This window comes from Fundulus heteroclitus, chromosome 19 (genome assembly GCF_011125445.2).
Source record: "Fundulus heteroclitus isolate FHET01 chromosome 19, MU-UCD_Fhet_4.1, whole genome shotgun sequence".
Classification (NCBI taxonomy): Eukaryota; Metazoa; Chordata; class Actinopteri; order Cyprinodontiformes; family Fundulidae; genus Fundulus; species Fundulus heteroclitus.
Genome location: NC_046379.1, coordinates 25,671,597 through 25,692,830, shown reverse-complemented (window position 1 = coordinate 25,692,830; position 21,234 = coordinate 25,671,597). Strand labels below are relative to the sequence as shown.

The following is a 21,234-nucleotide window of genomic DNA, read 5'->3' as shown; positions in this document are numbered from 1 at the left end:
AGTTTTTTTTTTAAAAAGGTCAAAATACAGACAAGACATCTTTTTGTGTTGCACAAATTGTTTTTTTTATTATTAACGTCTTCACAGATTGCACTTCTTTAAAAAATAGCTCCGCAGAACTTTGTTAACAAACGGACACCTTGAAGAAACTCAGGAATGCCAGAAAAGAGGGGAACTGCACACGTGGTGCTGGTGAAAAGCGCCTTTAAAAACGACCGATCTCTGCCACCAGTGACCTGACTACCAGCATGGGAGATGAAACTTTATTCTTCCTTCAACGTTCCTCCGCCCAACACCTCCTCTTAACATCCTTCAGGTCCACACTGGGTGAGAAAGCTACCCGTGTGGCAAATAAAGCTCCGATGCCTTTCAGCTTGATGCTTCAACTCTAAAAAAAAACAAAAAAAAAACACCCTAAAAACAACCTTAAAACATAACCCCACTTCACTCTTGATAAACAAGGTTGGTGTAACACTTAAAACGCTCTTCTAACGAAGACGAGGAACAACTACACATAGAACAGTAGGAACGCCACATTCAGGTCTTAGTCCTTGGACGTCTGGGTGAGCAACCTATAAAATAAAATAAAAAAATAACCTCAAACAAACAGAAAGCTTCCTAATTCCCCTTCAGGCTGCTCAACACGAGGAGATTACACAGTAACAATACACTCAGCCAGGCCGTAAACATGAGGTCACAGCAACTTGTAAAGAAAAAAAAAAAAATAAAATAAATAACTTCAGGTCGCTCGACGTAACTGCACGCTTAAACATCTCAAACCATGCCGCATTCTAGAGAATCTGAGCTATGATTCTATTTTTATGTAGTTGCAGCGGGGAACGTGTAACAGATCCCTCGGAGCCTGGCAACGCTGGAGTTTCTTCAAAAACGAACAAAAGTGGCGCGTTTCTTTGTCTTGCTTTGGTCGGTGAACGAGGAAATGGTCGGGTGAAAGGAAAGGGGAGGAGTGTTTTTACAGAATGTATTAAAAACAACACAAGCCACCCTCCTTTCGTGGTTGGATTCCAACACTGAACGGGAAGGACGTCGCCAAAGAGCCACTGGGCGGGCGTGACTGGAGCACGGTTGGGTGGAGAAGGTCCCAAGAATATAACCTCCCCCACCACCCTCCCAATATGGGAGGTTAAAAGAGAGATGGGGGGCTAATGCTCCACTGGAGTCTCCTCCTCAGCATGTTTCTGCATGTGCAGCATCACCATCTGCAGGGCGAGAAAAAAAAAAAAACGTTTCTACATCAGACGAGTTCAAAGGTCAAGATGTTTGGTGTTTTCGTCGCTTCCTCAAAACCCGCTGTGCTTTTTTTTTTTTATTGTAACGTTTTGCCAAACGAGGCTAATTTCATTGCACCGCAGCAGCAAACCTCGCTGTAAAAGCAAGAGGTGTAACAACGTTCCCCAGTTTTGTCTGAAAACAATTACAGCTCCGTTAAAGACGAGGGTAAGGATGCTCTGCGTTTGTTGCCAATATGACTCCAGGGTCTAACGGAGCGTACCCCCTTCTTCTAGGAACAAGTACCTTTACCCGTGCTTCAATGAGCTACTATTTTGAATCCCGTTGATCTGTTTCAAGCTTTTCTGTTTAGAAATATCCAAACATGGTAACAGTGTCCCCGGCTGCGGGCAGGACATCCGTCTCAGTGCACTTCAGCTTTTAGCATCTGGTGCACATTAAAAACATGGCTCCTGTGCAGTCTGGAACAGTATAGAGTTTGATTTGAACTATTTCCAAGTCTGGATGAGTTTGACTTTGTCTCATTTTACCATCTACAGGATAAAAATGTCACTTTCCGAAAAATATGGGGCTTTTCTATCAAGATGACGAGGTGTATCTTTGGCTTGTCCCATTAAATCTTGAGCTTTTGAGCCAACGCCTTGATTGTTGTGGGTACGTCACAACATTCAGTTCTCTTTACAGTTTTACGGTTCCAAATTACACCCAAGATTTTTCTGGCCAAAAACTGATTCAAATCTGTATTTCATCAGGGACAATTCAGTCCAGCTTTTTGTTAGTGACTGAATCTGCCCCACGTTTGAGCAAAGGCCAAACAAGAACAGTGAAACAGGCAAAAATAAGTGAAGGACGTTTCATTACTTGTTTTATTCAATTAGATTGCAGTTAAAAATCTTTGTCAGTCCAATTGTCCACTCCAATGAAATGTGTCTTCTGCATTTAACCCGTCGCTCAGGGGGCAGCGGGCAGCTTTACAGCGCCCCAGGAGCAATTACTTTAAGGGTAATGGTCGTTTTAAATGCCGTTCTGGTAGGAGAATAAAAATCCCCAGCAGCGTTTGAAGTCTGCCGTCTGTCTTTCTACCTGCTTGGAGCTGCTGCGCACGCTGAAAAGCTCTTCACAGTTTTTCCAGCGGCACTTGAACGTCTGGAAGTCGGCACTGGTGTGGTTGTCGATCAGGTGCTGCTGGAGATGCTTCGTCACGCCGAACACCAGCGGGCAGCCGTGCCACTGTGAACACAACAGTCATTTATACCAACAAAATAAAAAAAAACCAACGGTTCACATTTCGGATGTCTGCAGAGCCATCAGGATGCCTTCCAGTCGCGCTGGCGAGCCCCGCGCCGTATCTCACCCAGCAGCGGTGGTTCTGCATCAGGTTCAGCTTCACGCTCTGCACGCTGCCGTCATAACATCCTGTGTAGATCTGAAGCAAACATAGATATCCTCATCTACTTCACCTTTAACATCAGATTTGTTTTTTTTATTGAACAGAAATAATGTCTGCTTTCTCGTCCATTTAAATAAATCATTAAAAAAAACTTAGATCTACATGTTTCAATGATGTAGTGTTGCGTGGGTTAATCAGTGCCTGACAGAAGTATTCACATCACCTGAAATTTGCATACAAAAAAGATTCAACAAACTCCAAAGCATTTTACTGGCATTTTTTGTGCTAAACCAACCTGAATCAGCACCACTGCTATATAATCTGCCTAACTGCAGCTCAAATATCGCAGCGAAGGCCGCATAATAACGTCGCTTAATCTTGCGCTCCACTCACCTCGAGTTGCAGGACGCTTGAAACTGAAAGTGAAGGGGTTCCCTGCTCCACTCACCAAGAGCTACAATCCTGCAACTTTTAGCTCAATGCCTGCTCAAACAAAGCTGAATGAAATGCGCGTCTCCCTACCAGGCCTGTGCGGAGCTGACTGACATGCTGACAGGAAGATTCAGCCTTGATTAAGCATCTGTGCCTGTGGTGTACTCTGCCAGCGCTTCAGAGCATTGGAATCCCGTTCCAAGATGGTGGGTTGAGCCTTTAATGCGAAATAAAACGACAGAGCGGTGAAACCCCGATCACGGAACGGCAAAACACAACATTTCACACCCCGGATGCCAGTCTGCGCGCAGCAGTCGCAATGGGAGTCAAAAGCAACACAGCGGGAAACGTGACGGAACCTGATAGTCCATAAAATCCGGTTTCATTCCTCACGTTTAGACCCACGTGACACATGGACTTTAAAACGCTACGGTCGCAAGTTCGACTTGAAAACTATTTCAGGAGTCATGTATCGCAGCTATGCAATACCTCCTGTTGCTCTATTGCATAAAATGCATAAAAAGAATTCAAATAATCTGTGACGTCCTTGAAGTTGAAACGTGACTAAATGTGGGGAAATTCAGGTGGTATGAATACTTTTGCAATAAACTCTATTCCTGATTAAGCTACAACTAGTTAATCCCGAATAAGGCGTCTGAGTTTTCTCACCATGTTCTTATGGACAGCCATGCACAGCACCATATCACTGTATCCACCGTAGACCTGCAGCTGCTCCTGAGTCTGTAGACATAATCAACAGTTTTTGCATGACAACAAAAAAAAAAAAAACATCTAAATTTCCCTTCCATGACTGAATTTATAAGAAGTGCATTTTATAGAATTTAACAAAAAGGCCAATTACTCCGGTAAGGTTTTCGCGCATACAGACCTGTAGGTCGTAAACTCTGACCAGTTTGTCCAGGCAGGCCGTGACCATCACTTTACCAAGAACGGTCACCACGGTAACAGCATGGCTGTGACCCTTAAATGAGCGCACCAGCTCCCCCGTCTTGATTTTTAAGACACAAAAACATTATTATTATTATTTTTTTTAAGAGACTGACAATTTACTAAGAAAAGGATGTTAAACTGCAGAACAAGAACCGTGGCATGAACTCACGTGGATGTTGTGAGCGTGCACAGAATGATCGCTGGATCCACTAATTACCAGATCGTTGACCACCTGGAGGAGAGAAAAGATGGAGGAGGCGGTCATGTTGTTTGGCCGAGCCGCTGATTTCTCTGGCGACGTGTCTCCCGGTGGAGGGCCGGCATACCTTCATGCAGAGGACACTCTTGGTGTGGCCCTCCAGCGTGCGCAGCAGCAGCCCGTTGTGGGCCGCCCTCACGCTGATGGTGCTGTCGTAGGAGCCGACCAGCAGGACCCTGCGGGCGCCCTCCTGCGACGAGGCCAGACAGCTCACGGCGCGCGGCCCGTGGCACTCGAACACGTCCATCTGCTTGTTTGTCTAAACAATGAGCAGCGCAAAGTGAACTCGGTCGGCTCAAGCTGGCAGAGATACCAGCCGTTTCTGATCAATTTAAAACGGAGACGGGCTTCAGGGTTTTGAATTGTTATCCAGCATTAACAAAAAAAAACAGCCTTTATGGTATTTTATGTGACAGGCTAACACAAGATAGTGCATAATTGTGAAGCATAAGGAACATTTTAACAATTAAATTCTTGAAAGGTGAGGCCACCTGAAAGGTGAGGATGGCATTAATCAGAGAAGCAGGAAAGGCCCGTGGAAACTATGGAGGAGCTGCGTAGATCCCCAGCTCAGGTAATAATAGAAAGTGCTGACTGGACAACTTTTAGTAGTCCTTTATTTGCAGAGTAGCGAGAAAGCCATTATTTAATGACGCCCCGTTTAGCTGTTTGTCATAAGCCATGTAGGGGCCCGGCATGTATGAGCAACAAGCTGTTCTGGTGTCACACAGAAGCAGATCAGAACGGATAGAAAGGTGGACGGACCTACTTCTAAAAAAGTTAAAAACTAAACAACTGGACTTTTTCTCTCGAAGTTTTGTAAAAGTTCCAAAAAAAAAGTCCAGTTGTTTTGTTTTGAACTTTTTTGGAATGACCATGACCTGGATGACTGAGAATCTTCACCAGCATGGATGGACCTAAATACCGTGGACTACTGGAAGAAAACCTGACAGTGGCTGCAAAAGACTTACAAGGTTAGGCTTTATTACTTTTAATGGTTTTTATTACGGCATCAATTAAATCAACGTATTGGGAAACTTGAGTTAAAGCAATTATCGCGAATGGTTGCCGGTTCAATTGCACTGAACTAAAGCAGCTTAATTAATGAGCTTTTGTTTTTTTTTTGTTTCATCAGGCCTATGCAGTGAGAGAAAATATTTTTTTGTTAAGTGTTTTAAATTAATTTTGATCGTTACTAAATCTGGCTCATATTTTCTTCTTCTTCAGTATTACTTTACTTGGATATACATACATACATACATATACATATATATATATACATACATATACATATATATATATATATACATACATATATATATATATATATATATATATACACATACATATATATATATATATATATATATATATATATATATATATATATATATATATATATATATATATATATATATATATATATATATTGACTTATATATTTATATATTTATATTACTTTGTGTGGAATGTTGTAAATATATATATAAAAATGTTTGTATATCTGGAGCATGTAACAAAAGTGATTTCCCTCTGGGATTATTAAAGTATGTCTGATTCAGATCTATATCGCCTGATCTGAAGCTAGGCTGTTCAGCTGCTTGTAAATGCCCTCAGACCTAGACTCCTGTTGAAAGGCAGGTTCTACATTAACATCAGCAGAACCACTCTTTTCATCGCTTATCCATTCATTTGCCCTAATCCTGACGCTTTTCTACCCTTCCTTATAAACGCAGCTCAGTTTTTAAAAAGACATTTCACTTTGTGTTCCTCACCTTGAGGTTAAAGGTCACCACTGTCCCGTTTGCCAGACCGGCGTATAACGTCTTCCAGCGGCTGTGGAGGCAGAGGACCCGGTCGGACACGGGGAATTGCTGCTCCAGTCTCCGTGTCTGTGAACGACATTGGGCACAGGGACGCGTCAGTCGGTGCCGCCTCGGAGTGTGGCTCCAAACTCGGCGGGGGGAATGGATCGGAAACAGGGCTGGGTTTTACCTTGAGGCTGTAGCAGCGGACGGTCTGGTCACTGGAACCGGAGTAAAGGCGCTGGTGAAGGGAGGGAGCTGCCGACACCAACAGGCAGGTCACTTTGGAGCTGTGGCCCTCAAACACACCCACGCACTCGTGGCTCTGCAACAAGCAAACTCTGTTTTACTCCCACAAAAAGCCTGATACCAGCCAGCAGGAGTGCATCGTCACCCACCACCAGGTCGAAGGCTTTGATGGTTCGATCTCCTGAGCAGGTGTACAGCAGCCCGTTGTGGATCTGGAGGGCGTCCACGGCCCCCTGGTGGCCATCGAACCTCCCTTCGGTCGGGACCTCATCCTCACCGTGATCAGAGAACACGTCTTAGAAAACACAAACGGGGATTTCACAGAAAGTGGGGATGCTTACTTCACCTCTTTGCCATTTCATTCCTCTGCAGCTTTTATTTATATATTTAAAAATGGAGCCATCCACTACTTCCGATCATTTTTTATTATTTTAGACGTTGTGCTCAGAGGCTAATGTGAAGAAACGAGGTCACATGACACCAATGAAGAACATGTGTCAGAAGAACGTTGCTTGGAGTTGGTTTGATTTGATATTTAGTGAGAGTCAACAGACCCTCACAGAAAGCAATGCCAAAAGAGTGGGCTACAATTATAATTGACATTATATACAGTTAGATAATTCATTAGATTTGGGTTGTTTCATAACTCTTAATCTACGTACTCCTTCAACCAATAAGCAATGGTTTAAGGTGCGTATTGGTTTCTTTACTGGTATGAGATGAACGTAGCAGGAGACAAACTGTGTCCAAAATGGGGAAATGAAGTGATGGGCTGAAGGGTGAAATTGACCCGGGGTGATGAGCAGAACAGATGAAACTGTCGGACCAACTCTGACCTAACCCTGAAAATCACCCAGCGTGTTACTCCACAGCTTGGGTAAGACGCAGTTGGATAAATTACACCCATCTGCTTTCAGGTGGGAGTCAGCGCCTCAAGATGTGTAAAATGATCAATGACGTACCTGATGAGGTTGTGGGCAGCGTGACGGGAAAAGGCAAATCACTGTGAAGACAAAGGCGTTATCATCAGAGGCAGGAAGACATTTGAGAAAAGTATCTCTACTGAAAGATATTCATAGCAAGGATGGCTGCCGTCTGCTTCCAAACATTTGACATCTTTATTTTTGTTTCGTTTTTACACACGGCTGCAGCTCAGGTCCGACCTTTGATGCTCTAATTGGCAACACGAGAAACGCTGCCTGAACAACCCTTAAATTACATTTACATCCATTTCTGTGGCTCCATTAGCTGAAGATAGTAGTTTGGTTGAAAACTCAGTTTTCGGTTTGTTTTTTCTGACCCACCTCTCAGAGAGTTTGCACAGGTCCATGTCACTGGTGGAGGAGACCTCGTTGCAGGCCAGGCTACGTGGTTTGGATGGGATCAGAGAAGGGGGAGGAGCCTCCTTGTGTGGCTGCTGACAGGCTGTGCTGACCTCCGTGCTTCCTCCTGAATTAAAGCTCTCAGCTTGGGGAAGCTCCGCCGTTGCGTCTGGAGAGCTTTGTGTCCCCTTTTCGGTTTTTATGCCTGAACACGGCGTACTGAGACTTTTCTTGCTCCCCTCATCCGTAGGCAAGCTGGAGGCACTGACCTGAGAGCCTCCGCTCGGCCTCCTGCACCGGCGCAGCCACCTCGGCCTGGACGCCTCCTCGTCCATCTCGGTGTCGCTGCTCTGAAACTGCTCTGCGCCCGAAGCCTTTTTCAACAGCTTCCTCTTCTTGAGCTTCCTCACGCGCTTCCCGCTCCTCGGCTCAGGCGGAGAGGCGGGCGGATTAAACGCCGAGGACTGCACCGACTCGACGACGCCGCTGTCAGGGAGCTCGGAGCCTCCGCCGGCCGCCGATGGCTTCGCAAAGGTTTTAGAGCTGGCGTGAGTCCGTGACGCCTCCGGAGCCTTTTCGGGGGTCTCCACCTGTGCAGGTGACTCGCCGTTGCAGGCTGGAGGCTCTTCGCCGTTTGTTTGGCAGGGCTCAAGCTTCCTGTCAGCGGATGACCCCAAGCTGTAGGCGATATCTGGAGAGTTTCCTACACAGGTCGGAAGCAAAAGAATTAATCAATAAATTAAAAAAAATAGACGTCAACATGATTTTATTTTACTAAAGCACTGAATAAAAGGCGCGGTGATCACCGGATCACCAGCTGGCAGGGCTAGCAGGGTGTGATCCCTGAATGGTGTTACCTAACGAGTTGACCGGGGACTGGGGCTCCTCCTTGATGACGACAGGCAGCAGAAGATGGGAGGAAGGAGGAGACGCGCACGCTGCGGGAGGATTAGGGCCGGAAACGGAGGAGGACGCCTCAGGAAGCTCGGTTCCCAAAGAATCCATGTCTTTTAATTTCAGACCGACCTCGGCTGCCTCCCCCAAAGTTCCTGAAAAGACAAAGTACGAAGCTCAGTCCACTGTTTTTTTTACACATATGGCCTGAGGAAGTAGCGGTTAGCATTTCAGAAACTGATCATGAGTCCTTTTGCCTTTCGAAAGTACTCAGATCTGATCATTTTCACATTTTGACACCCGATAAATGTAAACTTCATTGTATTTAATAGCCCTTTCCGCAGTTTCCCTAATAAACGCTGTCCCTCTCCCGACTGTCCGTTTCTTCTGCTGATCATGTCTAGGCAGGCTTCACATTTTCTCAGATGTTAAAAACTAACTCTGCACCACTTTCTCCCTGACTTGTTTTCTGGGTCGCGTGGTCTTCATCATACTTTTTGTTCACTAATGTTTTGTTCACTAATGTTCACTAAAGTGGGGGTCGGGAGATGATTTGATGCTGATGTGCTAAAAACAAAGTTAAGCATTTCCTTCACATTTTTTTGCAGTTCTTAAAAAATATGGCTTTATTATCTTGATTGTATGACTTTATTCTTATATTATTATGACTTTATTCTCACATTTCCCAAAAAAAGCAGTGTCACCGGTCTCTGGCGTTGTTTTTTTGGAGGTCGCACGCTGAAAGGTCTGGGAACCCCTGCTCTAACAGACCTTCAGAGAAAAGCTGGAATATGCTGAGTTTAAATCACACACAAAAGCCCTGCTTCTTAATTAATAATTAAGTGACTTCTAAAGGCCCTTAGTTGGACAGGATCACAGGTGTATCAGGGTAGAGAGGGCCTGAATGCATGCCACGCTTTTCTGATTTTTATTTGGGAACCATTTTTGAAAACCCCACGCATCATTCTCCCCCCCCCCATCTCCACTTTGTGTTAGTGTGTCACAAGAAATCTTTATCAAACACGTTTCATTCATTTCAAACGGTATAAATACTTTTTGCAAGGCTGTGATGCCAGCTCAGGACACTTTGAACATCAACGTCTAAATCCTCAATTATCTGCTCATACCAACGTTTTGGCTTTTTGCTTACCTTGCATGCCTTTAAGCAAGTCTATCCGTCTGTTTCTCAGTGAGCTCATCTCCACAGTGATCTGAAGGACAAAAACACACGCCGCCCTTTAGAGCTAGAAATACTCTTGGTTGCAATTCTTTATCGCTAAGACACACAATAACATTTCCATCACACAGAGAAAAGCTGAATATTACTACAGGGTTCCTACAGCATAAGGCAAGTTAAATTCAAGACTTTTTAAGACTTTTTAATGCCACTTAAAATAAAAAGTTAAGACCAACTTCACGATAAACAAGATAAACCTGGTTGCGACAACTTCACCCAAATGTTTATTTTAACATAAACCATTACTTTCTGGCTCAGTAAACATGTTAAAGATTTTGAAAAACATTTCATATAGGAAGAAAGCTAAAAAACACACAATTCACAGATATTTTTTAACAACTACTGAACTGAATTCACAAACTTTGTTTTGTTCCCTACTAAAATAAACTATAAATCAGTGCCAACTCTTTTTCACAGCTATGGTCCGGCCGCAACAGTTTTTATTGGTTCCGCTATCGGGACGGAACCAATAATGGTTACATTGAGCCATTCGGTAAATTTAAAAAATATATAATTGTATCAATTATTTTACTGTTTGGTAAGGATTACAAAAATAAAATCCTATTTATGACCTGGTAACAATTTTAAGACCTAAGAAAGATTGATTTAAGACATTTTAATGCCATTTAAGGCCTTAGTTTTATATTACAGAATTGAATGCCTTTTAAGACTTTTTAAGGATCCGCAGGAACCCTGTACTAGCATAAGGGGGCGACGGACACCAAACTCAGACGCTTAGAGATGCTGTGTTTCAAACATCTCTGGAGGCGTACCTGCTGTTTGACCACAATGAGCCGCTGCACCTCCACGTACGCCGCCTCCAGTGCCGAGCGGGCCTGGATCAGGTTGGTGTCCACCTTCTGCAGGGACTGACTCAGCTCCTCCTCCCGCAGGGACACCGCCAGCAGCTGGTCGATCTGCATGCGCTCTGCGCCGGGGGAAAACCCATTTTAGCCTTCAGTGTCGCTGAAGTCAGCGTGTGAGAACGGCTTCGTTTTCAATCTGCGCACCAACCTCTCTTTGATTTGACTTTCCTCCTTTTGCTGTCGTGCCCCAGACAAGACGGCCCCGCGCCGGGAGAGTCCTAGAAACGAGAGAGGCAGATGGAAGAGGCTGGCTGTTTGAAAACGCAGCGCTGAAAGCGAGAAGCCGCTTCGCTAACTCACCCCGGCGGCACGCCGCCTCTTCCCCGTGCCCTGCCCGTCGAGCTGCTCCGCCTCAGAGCCGCTCTCCCCCAGCGCCGATGCTAGTCTCTCTGGCTTCCTCTGCGCCTCCTCTTCTGCAGGCCGACGCTCGCGTTCTTGCTTTTCCGGAGCGGGTGGAGGTCCAGAGCTGAATCCCTCCTTCTCCACGGTCTCCTCTGGTTTTAAAGGCGCAAACGTGGAACGAGGGAGCGCGGCTGCGAGGCTGCTTTCCGACACGGAGCGTTTGCGAGCTCTGCTCTCGGGGGTGATTTCCATCAGGGATTCCCACTCGAAGCCCTCGATGAGGGGCATGCCGTCCTCCTCCTGGCTTTGGGACTCCTGCTCACACGGCACCATCTCGATCCCAAACCTGAAGGAGCGCGCGTAAAAAACCGGGTTAGCTCACAAGAAACGACTGAAAACTTCCATTGTGGGATGAAACGTTCACCTCGGCATGCCTTTTCCCTTGTCCTGCTTCTTCTTCACCTCCTGATACACCTGCTCCCAGTTGACACAGCGGCGGGAGCTGGAAGAGCTTATCAGCTGCCGTACGGTCGGTTTGAGGCCAGAATCCCGTTCGGTGTCGCTCCGCCGGGACTCGCTGAGGTTCCGCACGCGGCGGGCGATGTTCAGGTTGGGCTCGTGGCCGGTGCTTTTGCTCTTGGAGCCCATGTGCTTGGTAAGGTCCCGCTTTAAGACGGGCGGCAGGTCCAGCTTGGACAGAGTGGGTGTGTCCGACCCTGAGGCCGTCTGCGCCTCACCGGTTCTGGGAGAGTCGCTCTCTGAGCTGTGCCCGGCCTCGCAAAGCTGCACGGCCTCCGTCTGGAGCGCTGGGGAGCTTGGCTTCTCCGTTTCGCTCCGGTTCTCCTCGCCCTTCCTCTCTGAAGCTGCGGGCTCCGAGCTCTCGGCGGTAGACGTGCTGACGTGAAGCGACTGGACGAACTTGTCTTCGGCGGACGGCGGCGGAGCTTTCTCTCGCCTGGAAGCAACGGGTGACGTTGCTTTGCCGGAGCCCTCGCTCGTCCTTTTCTCTCTGACCGGTTCGCTCTGGTTCTGTCTCTGATCCGCTTGTTGCTCCCCAAGGGGGCGTGCCCTCTCCACGGAGCCCTTTCTCTCAGAGCCAATCGGCCTGAGCGAGCGAAAAGAGTCTGGAAGGTACCTCTCCTGCCTCGATGTGAGGTACCCAACAGGTACCTTGGTCCCACTTGGTTTTCCACCTGGTTTTGTTTGCAGACTGGAGGCCTTGCTGTGCTGAGCTTCACTTCTGACAGCAGGAACTGAGGGACTCTTCTGATCTGCGTGCAATGGGGATTTAGCTGCCTTCTCAGCGGAGAGACCAGATGCACCGTTTGGGCTGCCGTCGCTCTGAGAACCGTTTGCTAGCGTGCTGCCACAGCTTCCGCCACTCAGATGGGCTTCTGGTTTCATCTGGTGCCTCCCGTTCTCTTCCACGTGTTGCATACTTGGCTCCTCTGGTTTACGCTGGCATGGGGGCGGTTCCTGAGCACGCGAAGCCTTTTGCTGCTTCTCCGCAGCGTTTTGGAGGGTCTCGCCGAGTGATCCGGACACAACAGGGTAGGGCGACCAGCGGCAGCTTTTGTCCGGCTTGGGATTGCTGCCAAACGTTTTGGAGCTTTTACTGTGACAGTCGGGCTCGGCCGGGGACGCCTCTCCATTATGCGGCCCGGCGTCCTGGCGACCGGTCTTGGCGTTTCCTTTCCTGTCGAACTGGGCCAGAGCCTGGCCCAAAACGTTTTTTGCGCCGGCACATACAGAATTGGAGGGCAGGAAAGCGTGGGGCCCGGCCTTTGGGGCATACCTGGCCACGTTGTTGTGACCGTAGAGCCCGTTGCTGCTGCCTCCACTGCTGAGCCAAGGCAGTCGACTTTTTTCATTGCCCCACGTCTTGTTGCCGTGCGCCCTGTTTTTTGAAACCTCTACGGTTTGCCATTCCTGCAAACCGGGCGCTTCCTGAGCGTGCCACGTGGCGCTCCTCCACTGTTTGTTTGCAAACCATGGTCTCTCCTCGCCGCCATAATAGCTGCTCGTGTGCCATGCCGCAGGGTGGCTGGATCCCCTGAAGCCCCGCGGGGGCGGCTGCCACACCTGCTGCACGCGGTAAAGCTCCCTGAGCTTATTTCTCGCCTGAAGCTCCTCTTTTCTCTTTCGTTCTTCTTCTGCCAGCCTTGCAGCTGCAGCCTCCTTCTCTTTTCTACAAAATCAAAACAAAATGGGATTTTTCAGCTCGTTAGCAAACAGTCCATCAAAGGCCAACTTCCAAAGCTATAGTGTCTTCTGAGAAACTCACTTCAAAAACAGAACTCAAAGTAGGCAAAATCCTCTTGAAATTAGCGTATTTTTCATTGATTTGAGAGTTAAATCAGATTATTTGCCAATGGAATAAGATTTTTGCACTTAAAATAAGAACAATTCATCTCCATCACTTTATTCCAAGTGCAGGATGTCTAATTATCTTATATTAGGGGTAGTAATTCTCATTCCATTGGCAAATTGTCTTATTTAGCTGCTGAAATGAAGGAAAAATATACTAAATTTAAGAACATTTTACTTACTTTTATTTCCCTTTTTGCAGTGCTGGCTGCCCACCGGAAAAGACTATCTTAAACTCTGTGTGCTCTGAATGATGACGGGTCATTTGGTAACTCCAAACTCCAACCGTTTTCCACTCAGTGAATGCAACACACGCAAAAGCGCTGCCAGGTCGTGGTTAAAACAGCCTCGGTGTTTAAAATGAAGTCAGAGGATGCAAAGAAAATGTAAGAAGCTTTTTAAAATGCAGGGCTTTTTTTTCTGCGACATGTCAAAATGTGCCTGCGTTTCAGCGAGGCTCTGAGAGAGCAGAGCTTTCATCAGATAAGGGAAGGTTGAATGACTACAGAACAGTATTTCTTGTTTATCCTTTTGAGCTGGATTTGGAAATGTTGGCAGTTCATTTAAAATCCCAGGGTTGAGGTCAGAATCCACATTCCCCAGGGTGCAAACGTGGAGACAGTAATTGATGCAATATATATGTGCCAAATGTTAATTTAAGAGGTCAAAATCTGCTTAAAATGTCATATCCATTCAGTCACAGAACAGGCCTAGCGTGGCGACTTCTCTACAACATTTAATATGAATAATGAGCTCTCGTTAAAGAAAGGCTGGAAGATTCATTTTTTTTATATTTGTCCCTATACATTCTTATAGCGCAGTTCTACGCGGCTAAGAGTCAATGGCAAAGGATTACGCCTCCTTTCACACAACAGGAAGCTGTGTTAACCCTTTTGCATTCAAAGGTAAATTGCAGCAACGTGCCAGGGTAAATGATAAACTGTTCTGCGACCGTACTGAGTAAATGATTACTTGAGATGGCTTTCATAATCTCTAAGCTTTTCCACCATGTTGATACTGTCAACCAGTAGCAGAAGTCTAAAGCGCCACGAAAATACAGTATGTATCACACTTATTTCAATGTTTTTCAAGCTGATATTTGTAGATAAATCTAGGTGGGGCCTATTTATTAGAAATCACATTTAAGGCAAAGGCCTGGCTCTCAATGTGTCCTATTCCAAACCTGATGGCAAGATGATATATATATATATATATATATATATATATATATATATATATATATATATATATATATATATATATATACATTTTCAGCATTAAGATTGTTTGTGGGACTTGAATTGTAAGTTAAAATATGTAGAAAATTAACAACATTGACCAGTCATGTTACAATGCAAAAGCCATAAAGGAATATACTATTCCTAAAATAAAGAGTTTTTTTTTTTTTTAATGGTTGGTTATTGGTATTAGAGAACCAGGCTATGCGCTACTCTAGCCTGACTATAAACACTAGGTTATATCGGTTCATCACCAATCACTGGATCACCATTAAGCTTTATTGGTAGCTCTTTAGCTTACGGTAACGATGGTTGGTGTGTCAAAATGTTGAAATTCATGTATCGCTCTACTTCCACGTGGCACAGTATCCGCAGAGCTTTGGTATCTTCATCGTTATTTCGTGTCGCGTTAGGCTGATGGTTCACCTGCTGAAAGCTGTTTTAATGTGTCCCTTATAATTCAGGGGACACATTTTAATTCAGATCATAGAAATCTTGTGTGCGTGTTTTAATATATCCAGAAGGCATTCGGTGTGAGCTTGGATCTGTTTGAGCTGATGGTTTTTTTTTGTTGTTTTTTTTTTTAGCTTACAGGCCTGACACACGACTCCGGCCACAGCTCAGCGTGAAGCTGTGGCTAAAAGAGGCGCGGGAGCACGGCTGAGCAGAATATGACTATACATGGCAAATGTGGCTTGATGACTGTCTTATGTTTGCATCTTAGTTATGTCACAAAGTCTGCGTTCATAAGTAAAGAATTACCAACATTTTAAAGCTTTTGACTGAAAGCGAGCAGTCTAAAGTGTTATTAACTTAAAATAAAGCACACGTCTAACAACGTGACACGTTGTGATACGGTCGTTTTTAAGGAATGAGTCTAGTTTCCCCGCAGATTATAGACAGTCGTCTTACCTGATCTGGTCTTTTCTCTTTTCAATCAGCTCCACCAGAGTCTGGTCAAAGTAGTCTTCGTCTTGCTCGTTTCTGGCCTGCTGTCTGTCGGCAGCCTCCACGTTTTCCTTGTGAGTGGGGCTGGAAATGTGGCTGGCATAATCGGTCAGGCTCGCCACCTTCACCTTACACACTCTGCACTCGTGTCCGCAGTCCCTGGGGAGGGAAGGCGAGAGTGGGGTTTCGATCGTTCCTTCAGGCATGCTGCTGATTTAATCTCGTACGGCTTGCTTTCCCCGACTACAGAGCCTCCGACAGCACACGCCCCGGGCTCTACTTTCTCCAACTTTAAAAAGTCTTAATAAATTCAGGAAAGGAGGTTACTCAACGATCCTTCAAAATAAACTGTCTGATTTGTCTCTGGCAGATCAGGAGGTAGCTAACTTAGAATTTTTCTAGAGGCGAAGTCTTAATCGTCCTGATCCTGACGGGGCCTATGGTGAGCAGGCCGTCGGCGGCGGTGCGGATGGAGCGGCCGAGCCGGACCCAGGCAGCGCGCTAGCCTAGATGTTGGGGTCCAGCCATGCAGCACAGCGCTGGGACGCGTGGGTGGAGGAGAGGCCGGCGTCCTCAGCTCAGCGCGCCTTCATGATGGTGTCCGCTGCGCTCTGGTGCTTTACAGAAGGCACCGCCTGTATTTGACCTCTCTAAGCGCTCCGAGTGCCAGAACCCAGCCCCCCCCCACCCACATGACAGCTTGTATTATTAGGACAGGCGTGCGGATCCTGAACACCAATCCCCTGCAAAGGCTGTGAAATCCAAGCTGAGCGCAGCTGCCTGAAGCCTCCGTTTTAAACCTCTCCCACGTATGCCGTGCTGTAATTCTGTGGGGGCCAGTTGCCTTCCCGGCCCGCTCTCCATTCCTCCTGCAGATCTGTGTCACGGGGTGTTACCATTTTGGAGGCCTCTCGTGCAGCTGGCGAGCACCGACGAGATCGAGTTGCTCGCTACCCGACACAATATTCCTCAGCTGTGTCTGCTGCAGCGAGCAACATACTTCGGCTCACGGTCGCCGGTCGGGTTCCAGCGACATGATCGGCGAAGGCGTCGGGTCAGGACGCACTATCGCTGTTAAACAATAACTGACTTTTAGTCCGATCACCAAAGCTACGCCTGACACCGCCTTAAAAAAAAAGCTCCAACGTCAAGCTCTCAGCCACCGGCCGCATTCCTTCAGTCATCCAGCAGGGCGCCACAAGACAGCCCTTTGACTTGTGACAGCCGTGCCTGTTGTTCCGGACGGATCGCGTCTAAATATACCCGCTGCAGTTGACGGACAGCTGCCGGCATCTACTGACCCAACAGAGTTCAGCAACACTCTTAAGGGGGGGAAAAAAATAACCTTAAACTTAAAATGTCAAGATTATTTGTTGCATTTTCAATCTTTCTTGCTGACCTGTGAGCCGAACAAACCCTAAGAGGCTACGATGCCAAGGATTTCAGCAAAGTCTTTTGGGGGGGGGGATGAGTTACGACCACAACAGTGATGACGACTGAACTCACCGGCCTTTGAGCTTCTCCAGCTCGCGGTGGTGCAGCATGCTCCTCACGTGCTCGTCCATCCCCTGCAGGTTAAGGAAGAGATGCTTTTCACTCTGAGATTCGCAGGCCGCTCTCACAAGGTCTAACGTTTTCAGTCAAGAGACTGAACTGACTTTCGTATGAAGGTGTTCCCACACACCCAGTAAAGTACAGATCTCTAAGGCTAATACAGAGCAATAGGCTCGTGAAAAACGTTTCAACAGCATTCAGACGTCCGAGGAGCAAATGACATCCCCCCAGGGTAAATTACCTGCTTGGTGGCGCAGACGATTTCGCACAGGATACACTGTCTGTTTCTCGTCATTTTGGAGGCAGGTGGATCTCAGGCCATTACTGTCCAAAACAAAAGCCCAGACGTCAATAAACGGCTCACGGAGTTTCGACCCGACTGACATGCTGGCGAATCAAGTCTGAAAACTACGACTACATGTGAGCCTGTCAAGGCGAGAGGATGTATGGTAAAAATCTAACTTTAACCGTCTGTCGCGACGTCCCCCCCCCCCCTCAATTTAAAAGCAAACATATTTGTAGCTCAGAAGTATAAGTACCGACATAAAGTAATTGCATTTCACATCCAAGCAAAGTCTAATGGAAACTAGAAATCAGGTCAACTTTTTTTTTTGTTGTTGTTTTTTTTATTATTTTTTCTATTTTTTTGTGGCTTCTAGTGGCTCGCTTTTATTGACAGTAGACTGACAGGAAGGGGGTGGAAGAAGGGGAGAGACATGCGGCAAAGGACCGCGGGTCGGATTCGAACCCGGGTCGACCGCGTCGAGGACTAAAGGCCTCCAAATGGGTTGCGCTACCCGCTACGCCACAAGCGCTCCCGAAATCAGGTCAACTTTTGATAATGGAAACATAGTCGACATAGACCGATTTCAAAACTACGGCTATGCTCTCTCATTCTGAACCTGTGGTTTAAAGCCATTTCCCTGACCGGCTTCATAAAACACAGAGGAACAAAGTGTTCTCCCCTCCCCATCCAATGCTGCACACCAGTCAGCAGGATGAAATAAGGACGCTAAGTCGTTCCTTCGCTTACAATAAAGATAAATTTGGCGGCTTAGAAATATCACTGGACACAAAAAGCTTGGGGCAGACATAGCGTGGAAACTAAAGGAGCGCCACCTATCGCTGTCTTTAAGGTAACACTGTTTTACAACAGTGGCTGCCCCAACAGATGTTAATGTTGCTTTCCATTTGCCTCTTAAAATGAAAACAGGAGTAAAAAGCATTCCCAGTTAATACAGTCGGAGAAGTTGGGATTCCAAAATAAAAACAAGACCAAAAAAACCAAAAGGTCCGGATTCCAATATGGCGACGGCCAGGAAAGCTGCTGTTTTGTTCGTGGTGCCTCTTATAAACGCCTTTTAAAGCTGGACTTCCCGCATACAAACACCAGTTTTTATTTGTTCGGCTCACAGTTGCAGCCGCTACATGTGACATTGATTTTAGGCGCACTCTTGGAAAATAATCATGTTTCATCACAGCTCACTGCTGTTGATGCGAGGAGCTGCCATGTTGGATCCGACAACCGGCCTTAGAAAATGCATCAGACTTTCCGAAAGGAAAGTCAGACTATTGCAGTTGATTTTTCCCGACCGGAAGCCGGGATTTCCCAGTTCTGACTGCAGACGGAAACATACCTATTCAGCTAATATAGCTTTGTTATACTCCAAGTGAAAATCTATGAAGGGCAAAAGGGCGTATAATATTCAACACAATTCTTGAAAACTTCTGGTAGAGTAACTTTTCTTTTGTCCTTTTGTTTAAGCTTATGGAGTTAAATAAAATAAAAACAAATATGGCACAAAAACTTCAACTAAAACTGATTAAAAGCAATTAGATGATACAATTTTAGCCTGATACTGTGTACTCTGGGTTTCAAAGCCATCGAAACTCCGAGGCCCACGCCTAATGCCAATAGCAAACTCCAACTCTAGATACAAATCCCCAAACACAAACACAAGAGAAATGTATACAACTTTTCTTAACTTAGATCAAGAAAACAAGAATAAAGAGCAAAACCAATCCTGCCTATTTATAGAAGCTTTTCCGCTGTAAGCAACTAGTCAAGTGAAACCTTAACACAGCCTTTATTTTTGACTCTGAATTAACAAGTCTAACAAAAGGTCTTAGCGTGATTACTCTCTGCTAGGCTGACCTGTATCCTGGTTATTCCGCTCTCAAAGTCCTCAGAAAACTTCCATCTCCATCAACAAGTTGATGAGGGAGCCTGGCTCTGTTCTGGATGCTGTTCTGTTGTGTAAAGGATGACGCCTCCATAGTGAAAAATACAACGTGCAAGCCTAGACATCCTCTTTTCCAACAGAGTAATTCAACAGCAGCTTTTCTCCAGCTGTGGCTTCTCGTTGCTACAGGAAGGAGTTCCTGTAGCAACGAGAAGCTACAACCATAACGGCTCCGAGAAGAAAGTAGTTATCTCATTTTTCTTTGGCAAAAATAAACTACCCAATAAAATCTTTTTTTTTTTTTTTTTTTTAGTATTTACCAACATATTAAAAGAGGATTTAAAAAATAAAGAAGTCAACTCCATATATAACTTGTGTTCCAGTTGCCCTACCTGGTTGCAGCAACCCCACACGACAAGTTACATTTCTGTCCCAACTTTTAATGTATTCATTTCAGGAAGTCACCCTGTCTTTAAATGCACATTTATCTGCCTGCTGTTATCGCTGTGTCGAAAGGTAAGTTGTTCTTTTAGGTGGAGGAGGGTCGCAAAGAAGGGTATGCTCCAGCTAGCATAGCTGTTTAGCTTAGCTGCTAAGAATAGGAACGGGGAACCGAAAAAAAACACACGCCAGCACGGCAAGAGCACAAAATAAACTGCGTATAGAACTACAAACTGTAAAGAATATAATACTTAGTTGAGTTGTTAGTTAAAGAAAGGTCCTTTGTGGGGTAAAGCTAACGTTAGCAAGCTGGCAACAGCTTGTTTTACCAGTCTTACCAGTACTCCACCTTGTTACTTTAATGTATTATATTATCGTGACAAGGGTGCAGCTAAATATAGTTTTAATGTCCGATATTAATACTAAAACATGGGTTTTTACCTTTACAAGAGCCAAATGAATACAGTTGTGTGCTTACTGCAGAAACTAGTAACAACATCCTACTTAAGTCCTTGCCCCCAAAGTGAACAACATCCTGTGTGATGCGTTCAAGAACAGCGTCCGTGTAGGAACTAACACCAACGGCAAACGCAAACGCTAATTTACGAGGCAAAAATTTTGGCTTCAGGTCCAACCTCTGTATATGGCTACAACGAGATTTGACAGTATTTGGAAGAATAAATCTAACTAAAATGAAATCCTTTGCCCGGTGTATTTATCCCGCATATTCTATCTCCATATCTAATAAATTTACCAAATGTATCAATCAAGTGGATTTCAATTTGCTGTGATAACTTCACAACCAAGTTTAATTATTCTGGAAACTGAAGTAGGCTACTGACATAATTTTACCTCTCACCATAACCCAAAATGGAATACCAATTACATTTTAATAACACTGGCATTGGAAAAACTATTTATATGCAACATTGGATGGATAAAACATTTGGTCTGTAACCCACCTGATAAATGACCAAGGATACCAGCTTGCTTACCAAGACTTTTGCTCAAAATACTATATTGACTCCACAAAAGCTGAAATGAATAAAGTAATTAGAGTTACTCCAGGGGCAGGGAAACGGTTAATCCAGTACTCTGTCTCACAGTCAGATATGATTTTTAACTACACTCTACATTAGTAGTGTTAACTCTCTAGATAAAATCTCTTTGAATACATTTCTGTGCTCTTGAATTAATAAAATTCTTTTTCCAATTTAGTCGAACAGAAACTCCATCCACCAACTATTTTCTAAATCAGACATTGACAAATTAGGAACCAAGTATATTTATTACCTCATAAGTCCTAAAACAAAGATAATTCATTTTTTAAATTATAAGTAACATATATCCTTCTATTGAGTTGTTGAGCCTAAGATTTTGTATTGATCTGAACAACTGTGTGTTTTATGAGACAGACATCAAAACAACAGATAATCTGTTTACCCACTTTATATACTCTGGGACTTCCTGGCAGGGTAAAGGGGACCCGTCCTGTCCTGATGGGA

General features: G+C 45.3%; 1 protein-coding gene across 3 annotated transcripts; it reads right to left on the bottom strand.

The window, feature by feature from the left end:
• Positions 1–40: 40 nt before the first annotated feature.
• znf106a (zinc finger protein 106a) lies at positions 41–20,250 on the bottom strand. Of its 3 annotated transcripts, none has more exons than XM_036150451.1 (22): positions 20,171–20,250; positions 17,347–17,429; positions 17,058–17,119; positions 15,516–15,710; positions 11,423–13,186; positions 10,957–11,344; positions 10,805–10,874; positions 10,564–10,718; positions 9,704–9,764; positions 8,517–8,708; positions 7,642–8,362; positions 7,300–7,340; positions 6,487–6,632; positions 6,279–6,413; positions 6,059–6,175; positions 4,351–4,542; positions 4,194–4,256; positions 3,963–4,082; positions 3,743–3,814; positions 2,606–2,677; positions 2,335–2,481; positions 41–1,220 (listed from the first exon to the last, which is right to left on the bottom strand). In XM_036150451.1, the coding sequence occupies exons 2-22, from the start codon at positions 17,398–17,400 to the stop codon at positions 1,164–1,166; spliced, it is 4,824 nt and encodes a 1,607-aa protein (XP_036006344.1). In that variant the 5' UTR covers positions 17,401–17,429; positions 20,171–20,250; the 3' UTR covers positions 41–1,163. The 3 variants fall into 3 exon arrangements, with proteins under 3 accessions (XP_036006344.1, XP_036006345.1, XP_012737231.3); XM_036150452.1 differs by having other exon boundaries at positions 7,642–8,350; XM_012881777.3 differs by lacking the exons at positions 17,058–17,119; positions 17,347–17,429; positions 20,171–20,250 and adding an exon at positions 16,448–16,551.
• Positions 20,251–21,234: the final 984 nt, after the last annotated feature.

Coding starts and splice junctions, on each gene's coding strand:
- znf106a (XM_036150451.1), bottom strand. CDS start 17,400: ATGACGAGAAACAGACAGTGTATCCTGTGCGAAATCGTCTGCGCCACC. Junction 8,363..8,516: donor GTCCCCGGTCAACTCGTTAG/GTAACACCATTC, acceptor CGACCTGTGTAG/GAAACTCTCCAGATATCGCC. Junction 7,341..7,641: donor CTGTGCAAACTCTCTGAGAG/GTGGGTCAGAAA, acceptor TTGTCTTCACAG/TGATTTGCCTTTTCCCGTCA.